This window comes from Chlamydotis macqueenii, chromosome 5 (genome assembly GCF_036417535.1).
Source record: "Chlamydotis macqueenii isolate bChlMac1 chromosome 5, bChlMac1.mat, whole genome shotgun sequence".
Taxonomy (NCBI): Eukaryota; Metazoa; Chordata; class Aves; order Otidiformes; family Otididae; genus Chlamydotis; species Chlamydotis macqueenii.
In genome coordinates, this window is record NC_141560.1 from 33,390,098 (window position 1) to 33,413,618 (window position 23,521).

The 23,521-nt window shown below is 37.9% G+C and overlaps 1 protein-coding gene across 1 annotated transcript in view; it reads right to left on the bottom strand.

Annotated features, from left to right (window-relative positions):
* Window positions 1-23,521, bottom strand: part of DPH6 (diphthamine biosynthesis 6) — a 214,963-nt gene that overhangs the window by 22,695 nt on the left and 168,747 nt on the right. The window contains exon 14 of the mRNA XM_086749012.1: window positions 20,829-21,234. Coding sequence (XP_086605138.1) covers window positions 20,829-21,234 — 406 coding nt within the window. The remainder of the gene's footprint in view (window positions 1-20,828; window positions 21,235-23,521) is intronic.

Here is a 23,521-nt window from a genome sequence, read left to right on the forward strand (position 1 = left end):
AGCTAACATGGAATTGTCACTTTGCAAATTTAACAGTACTAGGAAAGCTAACAAGTATTGCTGCAGGAACACCAGCAGTTGTTTTACAAAATATTGGCTAAGGATTACTGGGTGTCTGCAAGTCTGGTTTTTTTTTTTGGCAAAGTTGAACAGTTTGGGGGAAGGGTTATTACATGAAAACTGTATCAAGAGCTCTAATGTTGAATCTGATCATTTCAGATGAAAAATGTACTTGTCCTCAATTTCCCATCTTGCAATTTAATTTGCAATTATATGAAAATCAAGCAGAGTTGTTTCATTCTTATATAATCCAGCCTTTCCAAGAAAAAAAATATGCATCTCCTGTTAGTGTCTTGTGAAGCAATGGATGGCAGAATAATAGATGAGAAACAGTCTGTAAAGTGCAAGATTAATAGCACAGGGTCAAAATTTGTTTTCTATTACCTGAAACGGTCTCTCCAAAATAGAATACTGGTATATTAAAAAATGAGTTTGGAGAACCCTGAACAGCTATTGCCAGTGCGTTACTATTTTATGAATAGACAGAACACCTCAAATATTAGACACTGCAATCAGATGTAAATAACATTTTCCATGAAACCTGAAGTATAACATCTTTGAGATAGACTTCATAATACTAGAAACTTAAAATGGTCTCTAAAATCACTAAGCCTGGATCTCAGCTTAGAAGAAAATATCTGAAATTTCTTAAAACTTCAGAAAGAGTCAACAGCCTCCGTAGCCAAATACTGAAAACATGAAAAACAGAGAAATCATTATGCAGTTCAGCAAGACAAAGGTAAAAAAAAAGCTAAATGCTTAAGCTAAATATAATTACAAAGGGCTTATATTTACCTACATATAAACCATAGTTAAAACTCTGTACTTCAAAATAGTTAAAACCATAGTTAAAACTCTGTACTTCAAAATGCCTTCTCTATTCTAAAATGATATTAGGATCACTTGACTGACAAGAGAAAAATTTTCTTGGCAGAAAGTTGGGAGCCAGAGGAGATTCATGTGCACCTATACATATCTATATATGAATATGTATATACACTTTTTTTAATGGTAAGAATGTTCCTAACCCTTTATGTCTAGTCTAATATTCCAAGCTGGAATAAATCAAACTGACTCACAAAATGATAATGAGAGGAAATATAATATTATATAATAATTTTGGCATGTTTTAAAATATCTGGTTTCACATGATTTTTTTTTTTCCAGGAGAATTATTAAAATGAAAGTTCTATAGTTATTAACAATTGAAGTGCTTTAAATAATATTTCAGCTTTAGTAATAATTGTATCTGAAAGCTGTACATTTTAAGTTTGTAAATGTTGTTTTACTGCAGTGTCATAATGAACTTAAAATAGATGAGAAGCTTTGTCTTAGAAAAATTGGATCTTTGAAAATGAGGAATTCATGATAGGTTATCTTAGGTTTTTAAGAGGAAGGAAATTATAAAGTCTACACCAAGTTTATCCTGAGCATCTACTCTTACTGGCACACTATCTCTGCATCCTGCTGGGTAACTAAATGCCAGCATTCACTTAATTTGGTTAAGCAGCATGGAAAAGCTTGAAATATCTTTATTTATGTTATTAATTTCCTATAATTTAAGAAAATAATGAAAGAATATAAAGGAAATATCAGTATTTTAAAAAATATATATATCATATATATTATATATCATATATAAAAAGCGAAGAAAAAGATCTATTATGCTTCTAAACAAGGAAAGGAAAATATTTGTATGCACAGCATTACTGTGGCATGGAAGCTGACCTTTTTTGATAATAATAATTACTTGCTCAAAATAGGTTAATGACATGGAATGTGTTTCTAAGGTAAGTTTCACATATGAATTGTGCTTGTGTGGACAATGCAAAATTTTTACATTTAATTTAATTTTCTAATCTTCACTTCTGATTTAAGATATTGATCACAGTCATCTGGTTACTGGATACTTAGTTCTTCAGGCCTGTTAAAAATTTGTTGTAGGATTTTGGTTGCTTCCTTTATAGTCTTTACATGAGGCCACTTTTAGTAGGATAATTTTAGATATAAGCTTTAGTTCAGAAAAGTAGATACATGTTTATATGGGTGGATTAGGTAGGTGTATATGTACTGAACTGGTGCCATAAATGCTAGTGCAATTTTCTTAAGTACATAAATTTAAGTATCTCAAAAATAAATACTATTTCAAATTGGTAAATTAGCATGACTGAATAATTTATAAGGTTGTACATGTTACCGTCATATTTTTGCCCTTTCTTTTAAAGCTTTTTCCCTATTGATGCCAGTATAATCTAATAAAGGACAACATGATATTTCCTACAGCCCCCACATACTTTCTTAAGTGTTCAATTTCATTTCTATTCTGAAAGGCTTTCTGAAAAATACGTAATAATAATTTGTGGCTATTTTGTATCCAAAATACATGACCAGGATTTACATTACAAACCACATTATCTTTGAGTGTTTTGCAGTAACTAAAACATAAGTATTTACAATTATATCATCTTGCTATTCTTGACTGATAACAGGAGGTTTACTACAGGAACTATGTAAATAATAATCTTATTTCTCAGTTGATTTTATGTAAAGAGTAAAAGGCTAAGTTATCACTGCTATAGGTCAAATTTGTGTATCATGAAGTGAATGTACAGAGGCCTCTTCATCTTCTATTTTCAAACTAAAAGGTTGTCCTGGTTTTGGCAGGGATGGAGTTAATTTTTCCTCTCAGTAGCTGGTATGTTTTGGATTTTGTGTGTGAAGAATGTTCATAAACACCCTGATGATACCAGTTGTTGTGAATGAGACCAAGGACACCGTCCTGCTTTCCAAGTCTCGCTAATGTGCAGATGCAGGAAGCTGGGAGAAAGACAGACAGAATAATTGACCCAAACTAGCCAAAGAGAGTATTCCATGCCATAAACGTCATGCTCAGTATATAAGTGGGGGCAGGCGAGGGTGGGTATCTGCCTTCCTGGCATCCATCCTTCCTGCTTGTTTTGGCTGGCATCGTTCCCCCTACCTTGCTGGCTCCCTTTTGCTCCTTTGCTTGCTGCTCGGGTTTGTTTCCGTGGTCGCTGCTCGGGACGGGCTGTATCGGTCATTGGGACATCGGGTGGTGAGAAAACACATATTGTTCACTTTGTATATTTTTTAATATCCTTATATTCTGTTATTATTGTAGTTTTCCCTTTTATTTTAGTAAATTGTCTTCATCTCAACCCACGAGTTCTCCTTCCTTCCCAATTCTCTCCCCCATCCCCCTGGGGAGGGGGAGAGTGAGCGAGAAGCTGTGTGGTGATTTGGGCTAAACCATCACAAAGGTGATGCATCACCAAGAACCCAGAAAAAAAGTATGGCATTGCTTTCCTTTTTCTCTATCCTATTTTGCCAAATCTTGAAATGTACATTACGATGTCATGGCATCCACAGGAAAGAAGGCTGTTCTCAGCAGGGCAAAGCCCTGAATACATGCACAGCAAGTCCTGTATAGGACTGCTTTTATGAGGAGAGGAAAGACAGAACATAATCTGAAAAACATTAATAAATCAAAGATAATTTAAACTCATGAAAAGTTTTTGGTGCTTAAGCATAACATATTAGGAGGCCAGAAGTTTTCTAGGGAATCTGGTGATCTTGCACAAACATGTATTGAAGTCATGGACAAACCGCACAAGGTCAGTGACAGAGGGGACAACAATCTAAGCCTACTCAGTCAACAACAGCGAGCATTTCAAATGGCATTAAGATGCTCTCCTTAATTGAAGAGCAGCCCATTATTACAAATTAATGACTAAGCAGCTGTGGTGGATGATGAGAGGTGACACTGTTTCTGTAACTCCTCAACAAATTAAACCCACACTTCGTACTTTACCATGCAAGCTGTGGCCTGTCATAATCACTGACTTGCACATTGCTTCTGAAGAAAGTTCCAGTTTGCTTAGGAATCACGATACCAAGGCAAAGCTGAACTCTTCTGCACGAAAGCTGTGCTGCTCTGGCCACTGACTCTACTCCTTTAAACTGAGTCCAGCTGCCTCCGTGCAGATGCCAATGGCAATGAACAGCAGTCAGCACTTCACAGGGGACACGTAAGTACTTCATAGCATCAGGAGCCTGAAAAGGAATGTTTTGTCTTCAAATACCTCTCTTCCCCCTGTTAATACAAAACTGGTTCTTTTTTAAATATTGGCAACAACCAAGAGGACGGATGTGTTGCATTTAGGTTGGTGTGAGGACTGTGTGGTCTATTAAGTTTTTTTTGTTTCTATGTCACTATTTTCCTTCTGAAGCAGGGACAAAGAAACATTAGTGGCTCCTAATTTAATAAATAACACCCAGTATAATCCAAGCTGTGAATTTCTGTGCAAATGTTTTTGCTTACTACTTCTTGCTACCAATCCTATTTTCAGCACAGAAGAACACATTTTTAAAACAGAAGCTTTGGCTTTATAATCCTCCTTGCTCTACTCTGGTTTATGTCAGTCACATCTCCTTTTTTTCTGGATCAAGAAACTTTACACTGCTGCCTCATGATTTTTACATCTTGTTTTGTTGCAGTTGGCTCACTGTGCCTGTCTTCAAGTTTTACTCTTGTATCATGTTTTCTGTGACTGAGCCTGAGACATGATTTATGTTGTCCAGAACAAGGGATGAATGGAAATAAAAAGAAAATGCAAAAAACACAATAGGAGAAGAAAATGGAAGAACAGAAAAGACCAAGTAAGCTGAGTACTTTAAAATGAAGTCTTGCATATTCATAGAATCATAGAATCATAGAATGGTTAGGGTTGGAAGGGACCTTCAAAGGTCATCTAGTCCAACACCCCTGCAAGGAGCAGGGACATCCCTGACTAGGTGAGGTTGCTCAGAGCCTCATCCAGCCTGGCCTTGAACATTTCCAGAGATGGGGCCTCCACCACCTTTCTGGGCAACCTGTTCCAGTGTTCCATAACTCGCATCGTAAAAAATTTTTTCCTAATTTCTAATCTAAATCTACCCCCCTCTACTTTAAAACCATTACCTCTGGTCCTGTCGCAACAGGCCCTATTAAACAGCCTTTCCCCATCTTTCTTGTAGGCCCCCTTGAGGTACTGGAAGACCGCTATCAGGTCTCCCCGGAGCCTCCTCTTCTGCAGGCTGAACAGCCCCAACTCTCTCAGCCTGTCCTCGTAAGAGAGGTGCTCCAGCCCTTTTATCATCTTCGTGGCCCTCCTCTGGACCTTCTCCAAATGGTCCATGTCCTTCTTGTGCTGGGGGCTCCAGAACTGGACACAGTACTCCAGGTAGGGTCTCACCAGGGCAGAGTAGAGGGGGAGAATCACCTCCCTCGACCTGCTGGCCACGCTTCTCTTGATGCAGCCCAGGATGCGGTTGGCGTTCTGAGCCGCAAGGGTGCATTGCCTGCTCATGTTAAGCTTCTCATCCACCAGCACTCCCAAGTCCTTCTCCTCAGGGCTGCTCTCAATCCATTCCCCGCCCAGCCTGTATTTGTGCCTGGGATTGCCATGACCCAGGTGCAGGACCTTGCACTTGGCCTGGTTGAACTTCATGAGGTTGGCACGGGCCCACCTCTCCAGCCTGTCAAGGTCCCTCTGGATGGCATCCCTCCCTTCCAGCGTGTCGACGGCACCACACAACTTGGTGTCGTCGGCGAACTTGCTGAGGGTGCACTCTATCCCACTGTCCATGTCACCGACAAAGATGTTGAACAGGGCCGGGCCCAGCACGGACCCTGAGGGATGCCACTCGTGACCGGTCTCCACATGGACATCGAGCCGTTGACCACCACTCTCTGAGTGCGGCCATCCAGCCAACTCCTTATCCATCGAGTGGTCCGTCCATCAAACCCATGTCTCTCTAGTTTAGAGAGAAGGATGTCATGCGGGACAGTGTCAAAAGCTTTGCACAAGTCCAGGTAGATGATGTCAGTTGCTCGTCCCTTGTCCACCGATGCCGTCACCCCGTCATAGAAGGCCATCAAATTGGTCAGGCACGATCTGCCCTTGGTGAAGCCATGTTGGCTGTCACCCACCACCTCCTTGCTCTCCATGTGCCTTAGCATGGTTTCCAGGAGAATCTGGTCCATGACCTTGCCAGGCACAGAGGTGAGGCTGACCGGCCTGTAGTTACCTGGGTCTTCCTTATTCCCCTTTTTAAAAATTGGGGTTATGTTCCCTCTCTTCCAGTCATCTGGGACCTCACCAGACCGCCACGACTTCTCAAATACAATAGCCAGTGGCTTGGCAACTTCATCCGCCAGTTCCCTCAGGACCTGCGGATGGATCTCATCAGGACCCATGGACTTGTGCACCTTCAGGTTCCTTAGATGATCCCGAACCTGCTCTTCCAGTACAATGGGCAGTTCTTCACTCTCGCAGTCCCTGCTTGCACCTTCTACAGCTTGGGTGGTGGGACAGGAACTCTTGTTGGTGAAGACTGAGGCAAAAAAGTCATTGAGAACCTCAGCCTTCTCCATGTCCTGGGTAACCAGGACACCAGTTCCCTTCTGGAGGGGGCCTACATTTTCCCTGGACTTTCTTTTGTCCCCTACGTACCTATAAAAGCTCTTCCTGTTACATTTTATATCCCTGGCCAGATTCAGTTCTGCCAGGGCTTTGGCCTTCCTTACCTTATCCCTGGCCTCTCGCGCAGCCTCTTTGTAGTCCTCCCAGGCTACTTGTCCCCACTTCCACCCTCTATAGGCTTCCTTTTTCACTTTCAGTTGGTCCAGGAGCTCCTTGCTCATCCACGCCGGCCTCCTGGCCTTTTTGCCCGACTTGTTTTTCATCGGGATGCACTTCTGCTGAGCTTGGAGGAGGTGCTCCTTGAATAATGACCAACTTTCCTGGGCCCCTCTTCCCTCCAGGGCCGCCTCCCATGGCACTTGGCCCATCAGGTTCACCTGATGTATTCACCTCTCTATTGAAAATAAAGGATCAAATTATGCCTTTGAACTGGGTCAACTGTGCTGCAGTTCTTTCCCATGTTATGTTAATAAATTTTCTGTTAATTTCAATAGATTGGGATTTCATTTCACCTAAAAAGCAAAAGCACAGTAACTAATGATGTTTGATGTTCAGCCTGACTTGGTTTTCAGAGCTCAGATTCTTAGTATTTTCTGAACCTTGGGCTTGTTTTATGTGTCTTGGCACATTATATATCAGAGCAGGGACTATCCTTTGGATCAGCTGGAGACTACAATCTCTCACCAGAATCATTCTGGTTCAAATGGGCCAAGGTCTTGCTTCTAATTCCACAGCTCCTCCTGGCTGGCGTGTAGTTGTTTTCCATCAGCTCTTGGACAGCTTTCACTTGTGTGCCAGAAAAATAAACAAGTTTTCCTATGTTTGGACAAGCATATTTAAGTCTTACTGTCTTGCAGAAAGTGTATTGTTTGCTTTTTTTTTTCTCCTAAATGACATTGTGGGAGGCATTGACTAGTTATTTTTGAAATATGTGTTACAATGATTAAGATAATTAATTGAGGGTTCCTAGCCAGCTCAGAGCTAAAAATACACCATCTCGTATAGCAGAGCTACTTTACCATCACATCAATACACCTTGGAACTGATAAAATCTTTTAAATATAATTATTGACTTTGAATGAGTATGCTTTAAGTGATGAAAACTTCTGAAATGCTTTTCAGCCTGACTGTGGTATATTTATGAAAAGGGAAACATAAAGAACATGGAAAAAATGTAAAAAAGCACTCCAAGCAACGTGCTTAGAATTAGTCCTACCTAACACCAAACACCAAAGTGTTGCTTTCAATTAATATTTGTCAAAGACATTTTTTTAAGTGGCATCATATGGTAAATTTATTGCAGAATAAGCATTGTGACATTAATTTCTGTAGCCAGAAAGTATTATGCAGCATGTTTCCCATCAAAATGGAATTTTAATGTATTTTAAAAAGTTTGCAGAACTCCTGCATAAAGTATTTTCAAACAAGTTAAGCCCAAAATGATAAGCAATACTTTTAATGAAAGCACTGTAAAACAGCTGAGGTTTCTGTTTTCAAATTTTTAAAGGATCAAAAGTTGAAGTGGTTTGCATACTATCACAGCCAAAAACAATTTCAAGAAAAAAAATTAATTTAGAAGAAACATAAAATTAAAAAAGCCTACTCTAAAGATAGAAAGCCTGATTATTTCTGTTGCTGTTATAGTTTGAGTGACCCAAATACTTGATTAAATCACAGCAGGTAAGTTACGCTATGTGATATAAAACAAAAGAATTCAAAGCACATTCTATGTAGTTAATGCAGAGGAAAAAAATAGAGTAATCAGTGAAATTAGAATATATTTATCTTCACGTATGTAATTGTAGAAAATGCCTTAGGCTGGCTTCAATTAGTCATGCTTTTCATAAAAGTCTGAAAATGACAAGATCCCTTGACAATTCTAAAATTATGAAGTTATGCCCAGTAGAAAAGTAATCTCAAAACAGATTTGATCTCATACTCCTTTCTGGAACAAGGCATGCATGCATTTCAATGAACTATTCTTCTTCAGGGCTCTACTTACCTATTCTTACAATTGTGCTGCCTCCAAACAGCACCTCGTTTTGAGAGTTGCTGAACATTTGTAACTTCAGCTAAGAACTTCAGGAAAATAAAGCTCTATAATTTTGCCATCTTGTGTGGAGTTACCAAGTCACTTAATCTTTCCGTGCCACAAACAGGAAGCTGCTTGTATAACTGGATTTACATCCCTAGCATGAGTATATGGATGTGACATAGCTGAGAGTAAAATAGGTGAGATACTGTTATTTTTCTTACATCTGACTTATATTCTGGTATACTGATTCATGCATTCCTGGCAGGATAATTAAAGACAAGTCAGTACTCTAAATATCAGAACAGCAATCTTCAACATACTATTTTTTTTTCTTCCAGCAATATTACTAATAGGTGAAGAGAATTAATTTTGACTGTCAAAGTTCATAAAGTCCTTATTTCCTGATAAGCAAAAGTTTTAAACAGCTTTGAATTTCTCTAGAAGTTTAAAAGTTGTAAATTTTACAGCCTACAAATTATTATTTTAAAATTGTTTTCCAAATTCTACTAAAACCTGGTTAAATTAGCACTTAGCCCCCATAACAAATGGTATAACCATTTATTAATGTGTTTCAATGAGGAAAATAAAGGGTTTTCCAGTTGAAGATACGACATTACTGATGACATAAATTATTTAACTTCATAACAGGGTTCCTCATCCCTAGGTGTCCAAATCATTATCAAATGAATCAGACTCTGGAAATACATTGGCTCTACATTGTCATGAGAAATACAACAGAGATATCACAGCCCAATGTGATATGTCTACCCCAAAGCCTCATTCTAATTCTGAACTTGTATGAGTTCTATTAAGATAAAGAGATGGAAAGAAAAAAAAGATGAATGTGCACACTACAGAGAAATTAGTTAAAAAGAAAAGACCAAAAAATCAAGACACTTCTAAAGAAACATTTCTCTTTCAAAGATATTTTCCAATAGGAAAAACTTGCTTGTTGGTTTTAGTAATTATTATTCAAGTAAGGAGTGGTAGTCATCTTTTGTAAGATTGTAGAGTATAAATGATGGACAGAAAGGATTTTTTTTTCCAGAATCTGCAGTTAAATTGCACTCTTTTTGTCTAACTCATTGTAATTTACTAATAATAAGGCATCATAGAATAATTTTAGGAATCATATAATAATTAATTAATTACCTGGTAAGGTTTTCTAGAAATTATCTACTCCAATCTCCCTCACGCTCAGAGCAGAGGTAACTTTAGACATTAGAATAGTTTGCTGAGGGCCTTGTGCAGTCCAGTTTTGAAGATTTCCTGGTGGAGGTTTCACAGACTCTGGGCAGCCTGCACCAGCATGCTACCACTCTTGTGGAGAAAAATTCATTCCTTTTGCCTGGACTCTCTTCTGCTGCACCTTGTGATTGTTGCTCCTTGTCCTTTTCTGGTGCATCTCTGAAAAAATCCTGTCTCCTCTGCAATGCCTATTAGGGTAAGGGAAGACTGCAGTTTGGTTCCTCCATAGCCTTCTCTGCTCTAGGTGGAACAAACCAGTTCCTCCAGTCTTTTCTCGTGTGCTCCATATGCCACTCACCTGGCCTTTTGTTTTAGTGGCTCTTCTCTGGACTTTCCCAAGTTTGGTGATCTCTTTTTCTTATTATCCTATCCTAGTATTCCAGGTGTGCCACCTCCCTCAGCCTGCTGTCTACATTCTTGCCATTCAGAAATAATATAGAAAGAGAAGGATGTTCTAATTTGTTACAATGGAAAAAAAATTTACCTGTTCTCCAATTATCCAATGTTGATACTCTAGAGTTAACAGTGCAAGTAGAAAAGAAGTGCCTAAAGGGACTGTGTTATAAATGTCCCTTTCAGTGTCAATGAATTAAAGCTATAAATTGGATTTTAACACAGCAGATATGATGCATTACTAATAAAAGCTGAGCAAAATCCAAAGGAAGGAAAAAAAAATGAATTTTTTGTTGTTTGCTTTTCTAAGGATTGGAAATTTCTCAATTATACTTAATAACTTCATGCTTTTTAAAACCTAAATTTATCAGAAATAGACTATTGGGAGCACCATTGCATATATTATGCAAAGTCAAATTGCATGAAGTGTGATAATGGCAAAATACTTTCTTTTGATGGTTAGTTACAGCTGTTTTCTTGGATTAGAAGTTACAGTGCAGATGGCAAAAACAACAAAACGAACTTTCCTCTTCACTTTTTATTCATGTAATGGAGTCATTATATCAGATAAATCAAATGAAACCCGAAGCCCAACTTGTTAAATGGGTGGTAAGGGGTTGAACAAAATTACAGTACTTTTATGGATGCTAAGCATAGTTTTTATAGGTTTCTTTCTAAGTCAGAGTATAACTTTGAAAAGTCTTTCAAAAACAAAAACCCCCTCCTTTACAAATGCATGCTAAAAATATTTTAATCAGAAATCTGATTTGTAAAATGAAGACAATAGCTATTAAGTGGTGTTATTCATACCAGTTTCCAGTCACACTTTTCCCAGAATTTAAGGAACTGCCATCAAAAGAAACTCCAGATCCATACTTTAGCAGCCTGAAAAAAAAAGTGTATGTATCTTTTCATTTGCATAAAGAAAACAAGAGAAGGGATGTTACTGAACAATAATGATGAAAACAGTAAGCTGAGTATTTAGGAAAGTTTGCCTGCATTATCCAACTTTGACTATGCACTAAAGGCAGTAAACACTGGAGACTTTTTTGCCCCAAACATACCTGTGGAGTACAAACAGGCCTTGTTTCTTTGCCCTGCCTTCTGTCTTCAGGCCTCCTCCCCAAAACCAAGAGAGAGATGTCTCAGATTATGGAGAAGGGGCAAGGGCAGGGGGAACAAATGGACAATGGAGCACAAAGGCGTTTAATCACTTTTCACTCTGAGCAATAAATAATCCTTGTGTCCACGTTGTCCCTAGGCTTCAGGAGGGTAGCTTCTTTGCCTTCCATTACCCTCGTGGACAAAATATAAAATCTAGGCTATTAAAGAAAACTATGCCCACAGCATCATCTTCTCATACTGTTTAAGTTTCTGCCTGCATTTGTGGTTTGAATCAGGGCATTATTTCTATTTCTTTTTTAGCTTCACATCTTTGTAAAGAATTATTCCATGCCATTAGATAACAAGAAGGTCTTATCTGTCTACAAGCAAATGGCCAAACTTTTCAGATAACCTCAGAGGCTGTTCACATGCATTGCTGAGATACTGCTGACAGCTGAATTTGACACCTGATATATTGACAGATATACCTGGATGGAAAAGAGCAGATATCATGACAGAGGATTTCCACAGGGTTGACACTGGAAGAGTTTTCAAAAGGAATTTAAGCCATTGCCCATTTACCTATTATACTTATTAGAGCCCTTAAAAGTTAGATTTTCAGCAGTTGCTTATGTCTATGAAAAGTCCCAATAAGGAAAGCTAAACATGACTTCTGATAGTAAAGGCATCTGACAAAACCTGATAGGTTCTATCAGTGGTGTCTACAGTTGTCAAAAGGCAAGATCTTACAGAAGGAAATTAACTTTGAAAGACTGGAGAAGGAAGAACTGGAGTGGAAACTGGGGAGAAGATGGAAGGCTTTGAGGTAAGATTTACTGATGGTGCTAGTGCTAGTTCTGACACTTGGCCTTTCCTCTTTTTATCCGAGTGATGCCCATTACTGCTGTAGGCATGTAGACCAGGCAATGGGAGATTTCAGTATCAGAACTGCAGTTGTGAGGGCAATTTGTGGAGAGCGGATGCAGCATAATAGCCCAAGCCTGGGAAATAAGGATCTGGTGATGCATCCAAAAGCTTTAGGAAACTGTAGGAGAAAAAACCACCATGGGAATAAATATTTGTCAGCTTCTTACACATATTGCCAGGGCAGGAAAATTTTCAGTCTCAAATACTAAACTTCACATGTGAATTGTCACTTAACAGTTCAAGAAGAAAGGAGGTTTGCAGTCATAGTTTATTTCAGTTTATTGTCAAACCTAATAGTTTGACAGGTGGTAGATATAATATCGATTTCCTAGGCTATTGATATTAGCAATGCTAAAAAGCCTTGAGTTCTTTGGATGAAAAATACTGAAGTACAACTTTTGCTGTCAATCAGCAATACCTTCAAAGAGAGTTAAAAATTATCAGAGAAGACTGAACTGATACTTCTTAGTGCAGAGGTTATGTCACAGAATGACTGGCAACAGCCAGGGTCATACATTTGATGGGAGAGCAGACATGTTGAACCAACCCAGGAACCTCCCCAGGAACAGGCTATCCACCTACTCAATGATCTTCCTGCTCTTGTTAGATTGTTGTTGCTTATTGCTATTAGTTGGAAATTTAATTCTGTACACAGTTCTCCCTTGCAAAATTCACTATTTTCTTTCATTGATCTACTTGTTCGGTCTGCTAGACAAAGAGCAAATAGCAAGTATTTTGAGAAGAGAAGATGGTACTAGAGAAGTTGAAATATGGAAGACAAGCTAGTCATGCCAAAGGTCTATCTAGTGCAGTATTCTGTTTCAAGAAGTGGTCCTAAATAAATATCTAGAATGAGTAATAACAAGGGAAGCAGATATGGTATTATCCCCAGTTCACTTTCGGCCTACAGTTATTTTGATATCAGTGGATCTCCTAAGTCAGATGTAATTTCAGTGGTTTAAACACCACCATAGCTTTTATCTTCACTTATAAATAAAAATTAATATAGAGAGGCTTCAGTAAAAATGATGCAGAGGTCTCTAGAAATCTAAGTTCTGTCAATGTTTATTGATTTAGAATTGTAGAATTGGTGCCAAAATTTTGGCATGTTGAAATATTCTCAGAGAAAAACTTCCTATGTAATTGGAAACCATAATCTGTGATATGTCCTTAAAAACTGAGTTTGTCACAAATGGTTTCTGGATAGATAGACATATCATATATGCCTCACATATTAAACACCAGATGATCCAAATTTGGCAATGATTGCATGCTTGATGTAATTGTCATAAGATGCTTTTATAGTTGTTCTCTGTCAACAAAGCACTAAACAAAGTTTCTCAAAATTAATTTTGACATTGTAATAGGACATTTGCACTTTATAATTTTATGCCCGTGTACAGACAGTTATGCATATATGGATAGACCATGTATACACACAATTGTCTAGAAGATACCAGTTTTACAGAAGATTATTAATTTGTTTAGACTCCTTGTAGAGCTAATTATCAAAATTACTCCTTCTGGCTCATTACAGAATAGATGGGGTTCTCATTCCATATGTTTCTTTACATCTATTCTCTTAAAATTTTCACCTTATAGCCTACTGCTTCTAACAAATTACAGTGTTTATTAAGAAAACTTATTAACTAACAGCAAGCAGCAAAGCTACTGTCTGGATCACCATAAAAAATGTCTAGCAAGTCAGTTTTCAACATGTTAGCAAACTTAGGAAATTCTTCTTCATAATCTATTACTTTCTCTACAAAAAGTCTGTTTTCTGACAGCTCCATTCTGCCCTACAGGTCACTACATGTAAATCTTCAACAAGAAAATTAAAAAGTCCGAAAAAGTAATTCATTGGGTGAAGATCTCAGGAGCACTTAAACGTAACGTGAAAACACAACAGGAAGGATAGAGTAACTTATAAATGTATCTTAGAATAGTGGCAGAAATTCTGAAAGAAATATGAAGTTGTACACAGTCACTTTAAAACAATCTTGGGTCAAGCAATTAAAGAATTTATTTCCATTTAAAGTTTTAGCCAAGATTTTTATGTAAGACTGTACAATCCATAACCTTTAGATGTCACATGCTGTCTGCTTTGAATAAGGATGAGTTCTAACTTTGCTACCTGGCCTTGGCTCCAACTGGTTGAATTGTACTCAGTCTAGTATCTGTGCTCTTAAAAAATAAATTTCTCACCCTAAAGAACAGAAGGTCACTGCCCTAAAGTAGGATCTAATATATTTTAAGCTGCTTCACAGGCATAAGACACTTTCCTATGCAAATTCAGTCAAGAGGCAACATTACTATTAAAACAGTTTCCCCATGTCTTTGATAGCAAACAAAAAAATCCTTTCCCCATTTATGTGAGACGTTCTGCTAAGAATATGTATATAGTGACTTGCAATAGATATAGTAACAGCACAGCCTTGAATACTGATATAAAAAGTTTAAAATTTCAGCATGTTAACAGTCATTTAATATATCAGATCTCTTGACTGGATAGACTGGGTAGCAACAGTAGATTGCAAAGCCACCTCTGTGGCTCAAGACCAAATTAAGCTACTTTTACCCTTTAAAAATGTCATTTCAAACATACCCATAAATCATGTTAGTGTTTCCTAATTGCTTATGTATATTATAATCTGATTTACTTCCTTAAGTACTAATTAAACCTTTTTTTTTTTTTTTTTTTTGAGCAGCAGTAGTGTAGGTTTGCTTCTTGAACTATTATGCTTGGCAAATTCTTTGTTTCCTTAACTGGAAGGCCAAGAAATTGCAAGTGAAATGTTCATCTTCTTTCAGGTTGGCAACTGTTCTCACATTTTCCATTTAGCCAAAAATAATAGAATTTGGGAGAAAACCAAGTTCATTTTTTACACCTATTTCAGACAACATAATGATATTTAAAAATATTTTTGTTTGGTCAAATTATATATGTTAGTCACAACAATGACTTCATTAGTTAGTGACTTCAAAGCTTGACTTCAAAAAGACCAACATTTAAAAATGATCAACACTTATGAACCTGGTTCATTGTTACTCAGTAAACAGTTCTTATAACTATTTAGTTTCTACTCACATTAGTAGTTCTCCACAACCACTGAGTAAATACCAGTTACTCACATGAGAACATGTAGTCCTGCATACAAATGTTTGGAGGTTGAGATTCCAGGTGTCCCCATGGAAATTTGTTTCCCAGTGTATAAGGGCATATCCGTCAAGAAGTTTAAGTTGATATAAATTCCCAAAGTGAATTTAAAGTGCATTAGTTAAAGAATATTAAACTCTAATGCACATGGACATGTGTTATTAAGAAAATGCACCTTGGTATCTTCACTTGATCTTCTTCCACTTCTCTTAATTTACACTACATCATGTATATCTACGAGTACTGGAAACTGTGTATTTTGGAAAACATCTGGAAAATGTGCTGATAATATTTTAATAAATGGAATACTTTAAATCTTATCAGATGGAAAATCCTTACTTTAAAAGCAATATGTTTTACTATGTCAGTGCAAGAACTCCTAACTGAGTGCCTAATCACCAGGGCTTCTCTTTCAACAGAAGAAACAGTCCCATTTCAAGTAAGACTTTCTACAGTCCAGTTGAACTATACTTGACCCATATTAGAATTTTTTTTTAAACTACAGTATCATTGAAACACCTAAGACCTTTTTAGTCCCAAGCATTTACAGAGTAGAGCCACATTTAAAACTAATTATATATTCATTTTAATGCTGCTACCAGACTGTCTTTCTATTCCTGTTCTCTTTTGCCTTGTTATATTCCCACTTCATTTTTTTCTATAGCATTAAAAAGGGATTACGTAATATGATGTTCTGGTGAATGCAGGACCTTTTCTACTCCCTAATAAATATTCAAAAATACTTTGCATACATCCTGTGAACAAGGCTTGTGAAATCATAATGGGATGACTTATGAACATTCATCTTTCCTACACTGAAGTATAATCTAGTCAACTGGATGGTACAGTAAATCATCCTGACACGTTTATATTAATGCATATTTAAATGAGAATAAGAGAGAAATAGTAAAATTTATGTTAAAGACTTCTAAAAGCTTAACAGCATCTTACTAAGTATATATGTCAGCTTAATCTAATCCTCCTACTTCTAACATGTTCTGTGGTCTCAGCATGGTGCCCATAATGCTCTCGTATGCTATAAGGGATTGCCTCTGAGAAGTTCACCATCAGTACCACACTTTGTTCGATAAAACTTCACATCTGGTCTTAGGATGACAGAAAGCTATCTGTCTCAAATTTGCATTACAAACCTTTAGCTTCTTTTGACATCAGTAACACCAGCTACAATAATTTCCAATAACCTGTTACAATATGCAGAGCATACATATTCCTGGTTCTCATCTTACTGTGTCAGGTACAAACAAATTTCTCGAATTTATTTGGACAGTTTTAAAGAAACGACAATTTCTTTGCACTGAAGAAAGCACTCATCTAATCAGAGGCTCATTTAAGAAGATCTGTGGCAGTATTTCCTCCTTTCACTCCAATGATTTTAAATTCTGATTGGAAAAAAAGTATCTTTATTCTTTTCCATACTCTTGCTAGAGGAGACAATACATTGCAATTCAAGATCTTACAAGAATTATTGAAGACTATTTGCTAATCTTGTAACATGATGGAAGCCTACCTGAAATCCACTAAGACTGGAACAGTTACCTCCTAAACCATCTCTCTTGATTTCTGAGATATGATAATTTTTCTTTGCCATTATAGATATAATTATCTGATGTGTTTCACATTAAAAATACTTGAATAGCAGTGTCTCGTATCACCTGCTATGTTATTAATATTATCTTTCCTCAGCAGACAATGCATCTGATGGTAGTTGAAGACTCCAAAAGGACAGAACTACTTGTGGGATTAACAATGTCTAACACATGTCGGAGATCAAACATGTCACTATCGGATCATCATACAGATGGTTAGCAATCAGCACTATCTGAGCTGAATTAATAAATGGCAACTGAAAGACTGCTCTCTCAATATCATTTGTGTTCTGGCATCCACATCAAGGAAACAGTATTTTTTGAAAATCCATGTATTAGGCCTGCAGGTTTTCCAGTCAAGGCCACTACATTTCTGCTTTATCTTGTGTCCCGGTGAAATGCTAGTTTATGTTTGAAAGACACTTTTACCAACTAGCTGATCAGTAGCATAAGTAAATTCTGATACCCACCTAGACATACTCTGCAACAGAAAGTAACCTTTGGAGGTAGCACAAATCACCACAGAGACATCCAAGTACTCAAAATATCTTAGGGCAAGTCTACAGAGACAGGTATGAGCCAATTTTGTCCATGCTCAGAGCTGACAAGACACAAATCAGTGCTATTTTGGATGCCAGTACTGTTCCCTCTTGTGACTTACCATATTCAGACTGATGCATTCTGTAAGCAGAACAAGGTTCTTGAACTTGCCTAAATATATTATATGTATGTTTCAAATTCTGTTCAGGTAATGAATTAAACTTCTGCATAATGCAAAACATGACTTTTTTTCTACCTTGGTCTTGAATTCAGATTTAGGGAGAAGGCTGACAAGTCAATGGGCTGTTGCAGATGAAACATGAGGATCACATTAAGGCTCAAGAGGAAAACAGGAATACACTATGAGAAATTGGAAGAAGCTGGGGTCATCAGAAGTTAACAATCTCTAACACCTTGGGTTGGTGTTACAGGTAGGTTCAAATATCATGGGATTCAAAAGAAAGATCTGATATTAGTTCTGGTATATGGCATCTGTGAAGCACAGTAAAGGACACACACATTTGCAGTAGTTCTGCCAGTCAAAACTAAAGACTGGCAATAATAACTGAGAAGATAAAACATAGACTACGTCATCTTGCTTATGGACACTGTCTAGGGGATAATGAAATGAATGGGAACATCTTGGAGACCTTATACAGTGCTTTTTAAACTAAGAGTTAATATATATGTGTGAGTACATTTTAAATTATGAGGAGTATAATTATAATAATAGTACAAAAGAGAGTCAAGGACACAGTTCAGTAATATGGGTGCATCCTTTGAAAAGTTGAGGAGGCTTCACTGGAGACTACATGTCTTTCAGGGCTCCAAGGACACATATTAGCAAAATACTTAACTATGTCCCTGTGTCTTAACAATATATTAAAAATTAGTCTTCTGATTTTGAATCAGAAACAGTATATATATAATAGTCTTATATCAGATCGAAACTATCAGTAAGACACACTTCAGCAACAACTATTTTAATATGAGAAATTATTTTCAAATATATAGCATATTTCTTCTTCTCATTACATTAACTTTTTGGAAATTTTTCCTAAGTAGAAAAAAGTTATTTTTAAATTCTTCATCAATGAATTAGCGCTACTTGTAAATTTAATGTATTCTATATATTCTACAGATTTGCCAGAATGTATTTCTTACTAGTGAGGGTAATGATAAAATTGCTATAATGACAGGAATTATTATGACAGCGCAGAGATCTGAACACAACCAGAATGAATGTATGACAATCACAACAAATCTTTCTATGTCTATGCCATTGGTAGTATACCATGAATGGAATTGAATCAAATTTTTACGTGCACAATTTACACATTATATTGAGCAATATATTTAATAAAGCAAATTAAATTTATTTGGAAGTAATTATTCTATGGCCTGAGAAATATCAGAAAGAGAGCAGGCAAAAGGGTAATGTCAATCCCACACCAGGAACATGTTTGATCAGGTTTCCTTTCAGCTCTTAAACAAGATGTAGTAAAAACAACAACATTCTGTCAGACTATATGTTCATTCCTTGCTTCCTGGATTAAATATGCTTATTCTATGCCATATTTTTATAGCTTTCAATTCCTGTACTTTAAATCTATTAAACAATGTCAAGTTGAATTTTCTTCAAAAACTGCTGCAGGTTAAGAAAAAAAAAATAGGACAGTAGAATATTTGAGGGCTAATATTTATGTCAGCTAATTAATATGGATCAGTTGTGGTCTGCAAGGATTTTTAAAGTGCATGCATGTTGGAAATAAATATAGACTAAGGATATGATTTTGTTCCTTCTCAAACTGATAACAAAGCTCTTACTGATTTAAATACGAGTATGGTCTACCAGTTTTGTAGGCCTGACAGATAAAACAAGCTTTTGTGCTCTTTCATAATGCTAGCTGTCTGAAATTGAGCATAGCCCAAAATACAGATGTACAACATAAGACAAATTATAGTTGCAACACTGTATTTATTGTTCTATATTCTCTTTACTTGGTAAAGGACTGAGTTTTTGAAAAATTAAACATTGAAAAAACCCAGTAAATTTGTTTCGTTAGCAAGTTCTATTTAAATAAGTTCGTAAGAAATCAGCCCATGTTCAAAACTGGACACCCTCTAATCTAGAGGATATAATATCATTTCCTTGTTTTAAAACATTAATATTTCATTATTTATTCTCAAAAGAGAGCCTGTTAGCACGCACCATTTGGTTACTTGAACATAGTCCTAGATCATAACAAAAATAGGCTACCAAATGGACAACTGATCAAAGACTTCTATGCAAAAAATTCATTCTCTATGTTTGACCATGAGGTGGCTGCATTTCTCAGCAACTTCTCTTTCATGGAATCACAGAATAACCCAGATTGGAGCAAGATAATCTAATTCAACCTCCTACTCAAAGTCAGGTCAGCTGTAAGATCCGAACAAGTAATCCAGGGCTTTACCCTGTTTATACTTCAAAACATCCAAGAATAGAGCCTTTCTATGTGAGAAGCATGTCTGGTAACCAGAAAAAGAATAAAAGTATTTTAATCACAGAATCATTTAGGTTGGAAAAGAACTTTAAGATCATCAAGTCCAACTGTTAACCTAACACTGCCAAGTCCCACTAAATCATGTCTGTAAGTGCTACGTCTACACATCTTTTAAATACCTCCAGGGATGGTGACTCAACCATTTCCCTGGGCAGCCTGTTCCAGTGCTTCATAACCCTTTTGGTGAAGAATTTTTTTCCTAATATCCAATCTAAACCTCCCTTGGCACAATTTGAGGCCATTTCTTCTTGTCCTATTGCTCATTACTTGGGAGAAGAGACCAACAGTCACCTTGCGACATCCTCCTTTCAGGCAGCTGTAGAGAGAGAAGAGGTCTCCCCTGAGCCTTCTTTCCTCCAGACTAAACAACCCCAGTTCCCTCAGCCACTCCTCATAAGACTTGTCCTTTAGACCTTTCATCAACTTTGTTGCTCTCCTGTGGACGCGCTCCAGCACCTCAGTGTCTTTCTTGTACTGAGGGGCCTGAAACTGAACACAGCATTCGAGGTGCGGCCACACCAGTGCTGAGTACAGGGGAATGATCTCTTCCCTCTTCCTGCTGGGCACACCGTTCCTGTTACAAGTCAGGATGCTATTGACCTTCTTAGTCACCTGTCCTTGAAAGGTGCGTCTAAAATGTCTTCTTCCAAAGAAACCTTATGTAGAAGTAAACAAAAATTACATTATGCTTAGTGTTAAAACCTGATTTCTGTCATCATGTCTTACCTGTTTGTAGTGTTTCAGCATTAAAGACACCTTCCTTGAAGAAAGCTCTAAAAGACAAAGGACTTGCACTGCAGTCTTCTGAAAGTTTCTCAACAGCTTGTCTAAACATAGCAACTAAGTCGTGAAGAGGTCCATCTAAATCAAGCTGAGAAGCTGATGGTGAAATCAAGCTGAGACGTACAGAGATTGATGCACAAGACGCAGAACTAGACTCCACAGATTCACACTCAATTTGGAAGCCCTCTGACAACATCTTCATTGCAAAATGTTTTCTTTGAAGTGGATCATCAACTACTGCAACAACATGCCATTCAATGGCAGCATCTCTGGGTAGGTGAGATATTACAACCACAGCAAGCAACCCACACACTGCAGATACATCATGATACGTCTCTGAATCTTCAACCTAAAAGATAAACAAAATATTGTGCATATTACAGACTTGGTAGAAATCAATGTTGCTCATATTCAGCTGATATATTAAAAAAGTTGTTGTGGTTTTGTTTAGTGAGGGGGGGCCTAAGGTGGCAGCTTCTGTAGGAAACTGCTAGAAGTTGCTCCCCTTTGTTCCGTGGACTTGGACGGGCCTAGGGCGGACCCGCTGCTGGCCAAGGCCGAGCCAATTGGTAGCGGAATGTTCCGTGATAATGCCTCTGCGATAACGTATTTAAGAAGGGGAAAACAGAAAAAAAAGAAGAGAAGAGAAGATGCGAAGAAGCTGAGTGGGGGCAGAGGCACAGAGGGGGAGGTGCGGGCCTCGTGGGCCTTGCAGGCCTCACCCTCTGGCCTCTTGCCAGGCGGCCGACTGGGCCCGACTCGGCCCGACCCGGCTGCAAGAAGTGGAGAAGAGATGAGCTGGATGATGTGAAGAGATTCTGAGAGGCGTCTGCCAGCCTGTTGTAAAGAACTTTTCTTGTGAGAGGAACAGCTGCAGATGCCAAGGTCAGTGAAGAAGGAGGGGGAGGAGTAATGCGGCTCCTGGCCAAGATTCCCCTGCAGCCTGTGGTGACAGCCATGGTGGAGCAGGTTGTCCCCCTGCAGCCCATGGAGGTCCACGGAGGAGCAGAGATCCACTTGGAGCCTATGAAGGACCCCACATCGGGGGAGGTGGATGCCTGAAGGCGGCTGTGGCCCATGGAGGGCCCGCTGGGACAGCCGTTCTGGAAGGACTGCACCCCGTGGAAGAGATGACCCACGCCAGAGCAGTTTCACGAAGGACTGTGGTGTATGGGTGGGACCCCACGAAGGAGCAGGGGAGGAATGTGAGGAGTTCTTCCACCGACCATGAAGCAGCAGCATGAAACAACGCGTGATGAACTGACCACAACCCCCATTCCCTCTTCCCCCCTGTGCCGCTCAGGGGGGAAGGTAGTAGAGATAACGTTAAGCTTGGGAAGAGGGAGGGGTGGAGGGAGGTTATCTTGTTCCCTGTCTCATTATCCTGCTTTTTTTAGTAATAAATGAATAGTTTTCACCAAGTCGAGTCTGTTTTGCTCGTAATGGTAACTTTAAGGATTTTCTCCCTGTCCTTATCTCAAACCTCGAGCCTTTTTTTCTTATATTATCTCCCCCTATTCTCTTCAAGGGTGGGGGGAGTGAGAGAGAGACTGCGTAGTCTGGTCCCAATCGGGGCTGAACTAAGACAAAGTATATGCAGTACGGTTATTTCATGAAGACTGTTTTCCCTTAAACTTTCTTTCTTATTGAAAAGTTATCTTGAGCAATTATGAATTTGTCTGACAGATAATATCTGCTCATTTTTGCAATCTCAAACTGCTACTATGCCTGTACCATGAAAAAAAATACCTTTCATAGTGTACTTTGCACTTATTTTGCAATTAAGAAAAATATTTTTGCATGCAGTACATTTTGTTCATACCAAGTCTTTGAAGAACACGGTAAGAACAACTAAAACTACAGAAAAGAGTGAGTAAAGCACATAAGATTTATTTTGAAAGTTGGACTACTAAAGATACAGTTCAGATACACTAAAGATATGGTTTTGATAGTTCTGAAGAGCAGAATGATCTTGAACATACTCTTTTATGAGACAAAATGTGTTTTCTTAACATCAGAGCTCATTTAGAAAGTATGTTTAAATTGTTTTCACATCAACCAGCATATCCAATTAGCTAACTTGGGAAGCTAACTCTGAGTAACCGAGTTCCCTTTCTTCTGATGCCATTAAAGAAGTGAGACAGACTTTCTGCTTACTTCTTTGTAAAAATTTTAGTATAACTTGCACTATAGCATGTTAACAGGTATAGAAAGTGAATGTTTCAAAATACTGAAACACTCTTCCATGAGACAGAGGAAGAAATTGTGAATTTGTAGCCATTTCAACCCAAATTAATTGTACCTATGTGCATTAAAAAGCATTAACTTTAAAACTTAACAAACCTAAGATGAGTTAATAAAATAATTATCTTGTCCTTGTATTGTTGCTATGTATTCAATCTTTTCTCATCTGAATACAAACAAAAACAATCTTAGAGCTTTAAACTAGGAACAATATATTGTGGTGGGTTGACCCGATCCAGCAGCTAAGCACCACACAGCTGCTTGCTTACTCCTTCCCTCTCCAATGGCACAGGTGAGAAAACTTATGGATCAAAATACAGATGGTTTAATAAGTGAAGAAAAAAGGAAGAAGGAAGGAGAAAACCAAAACAAGCAATGCAAAGGCAATATTA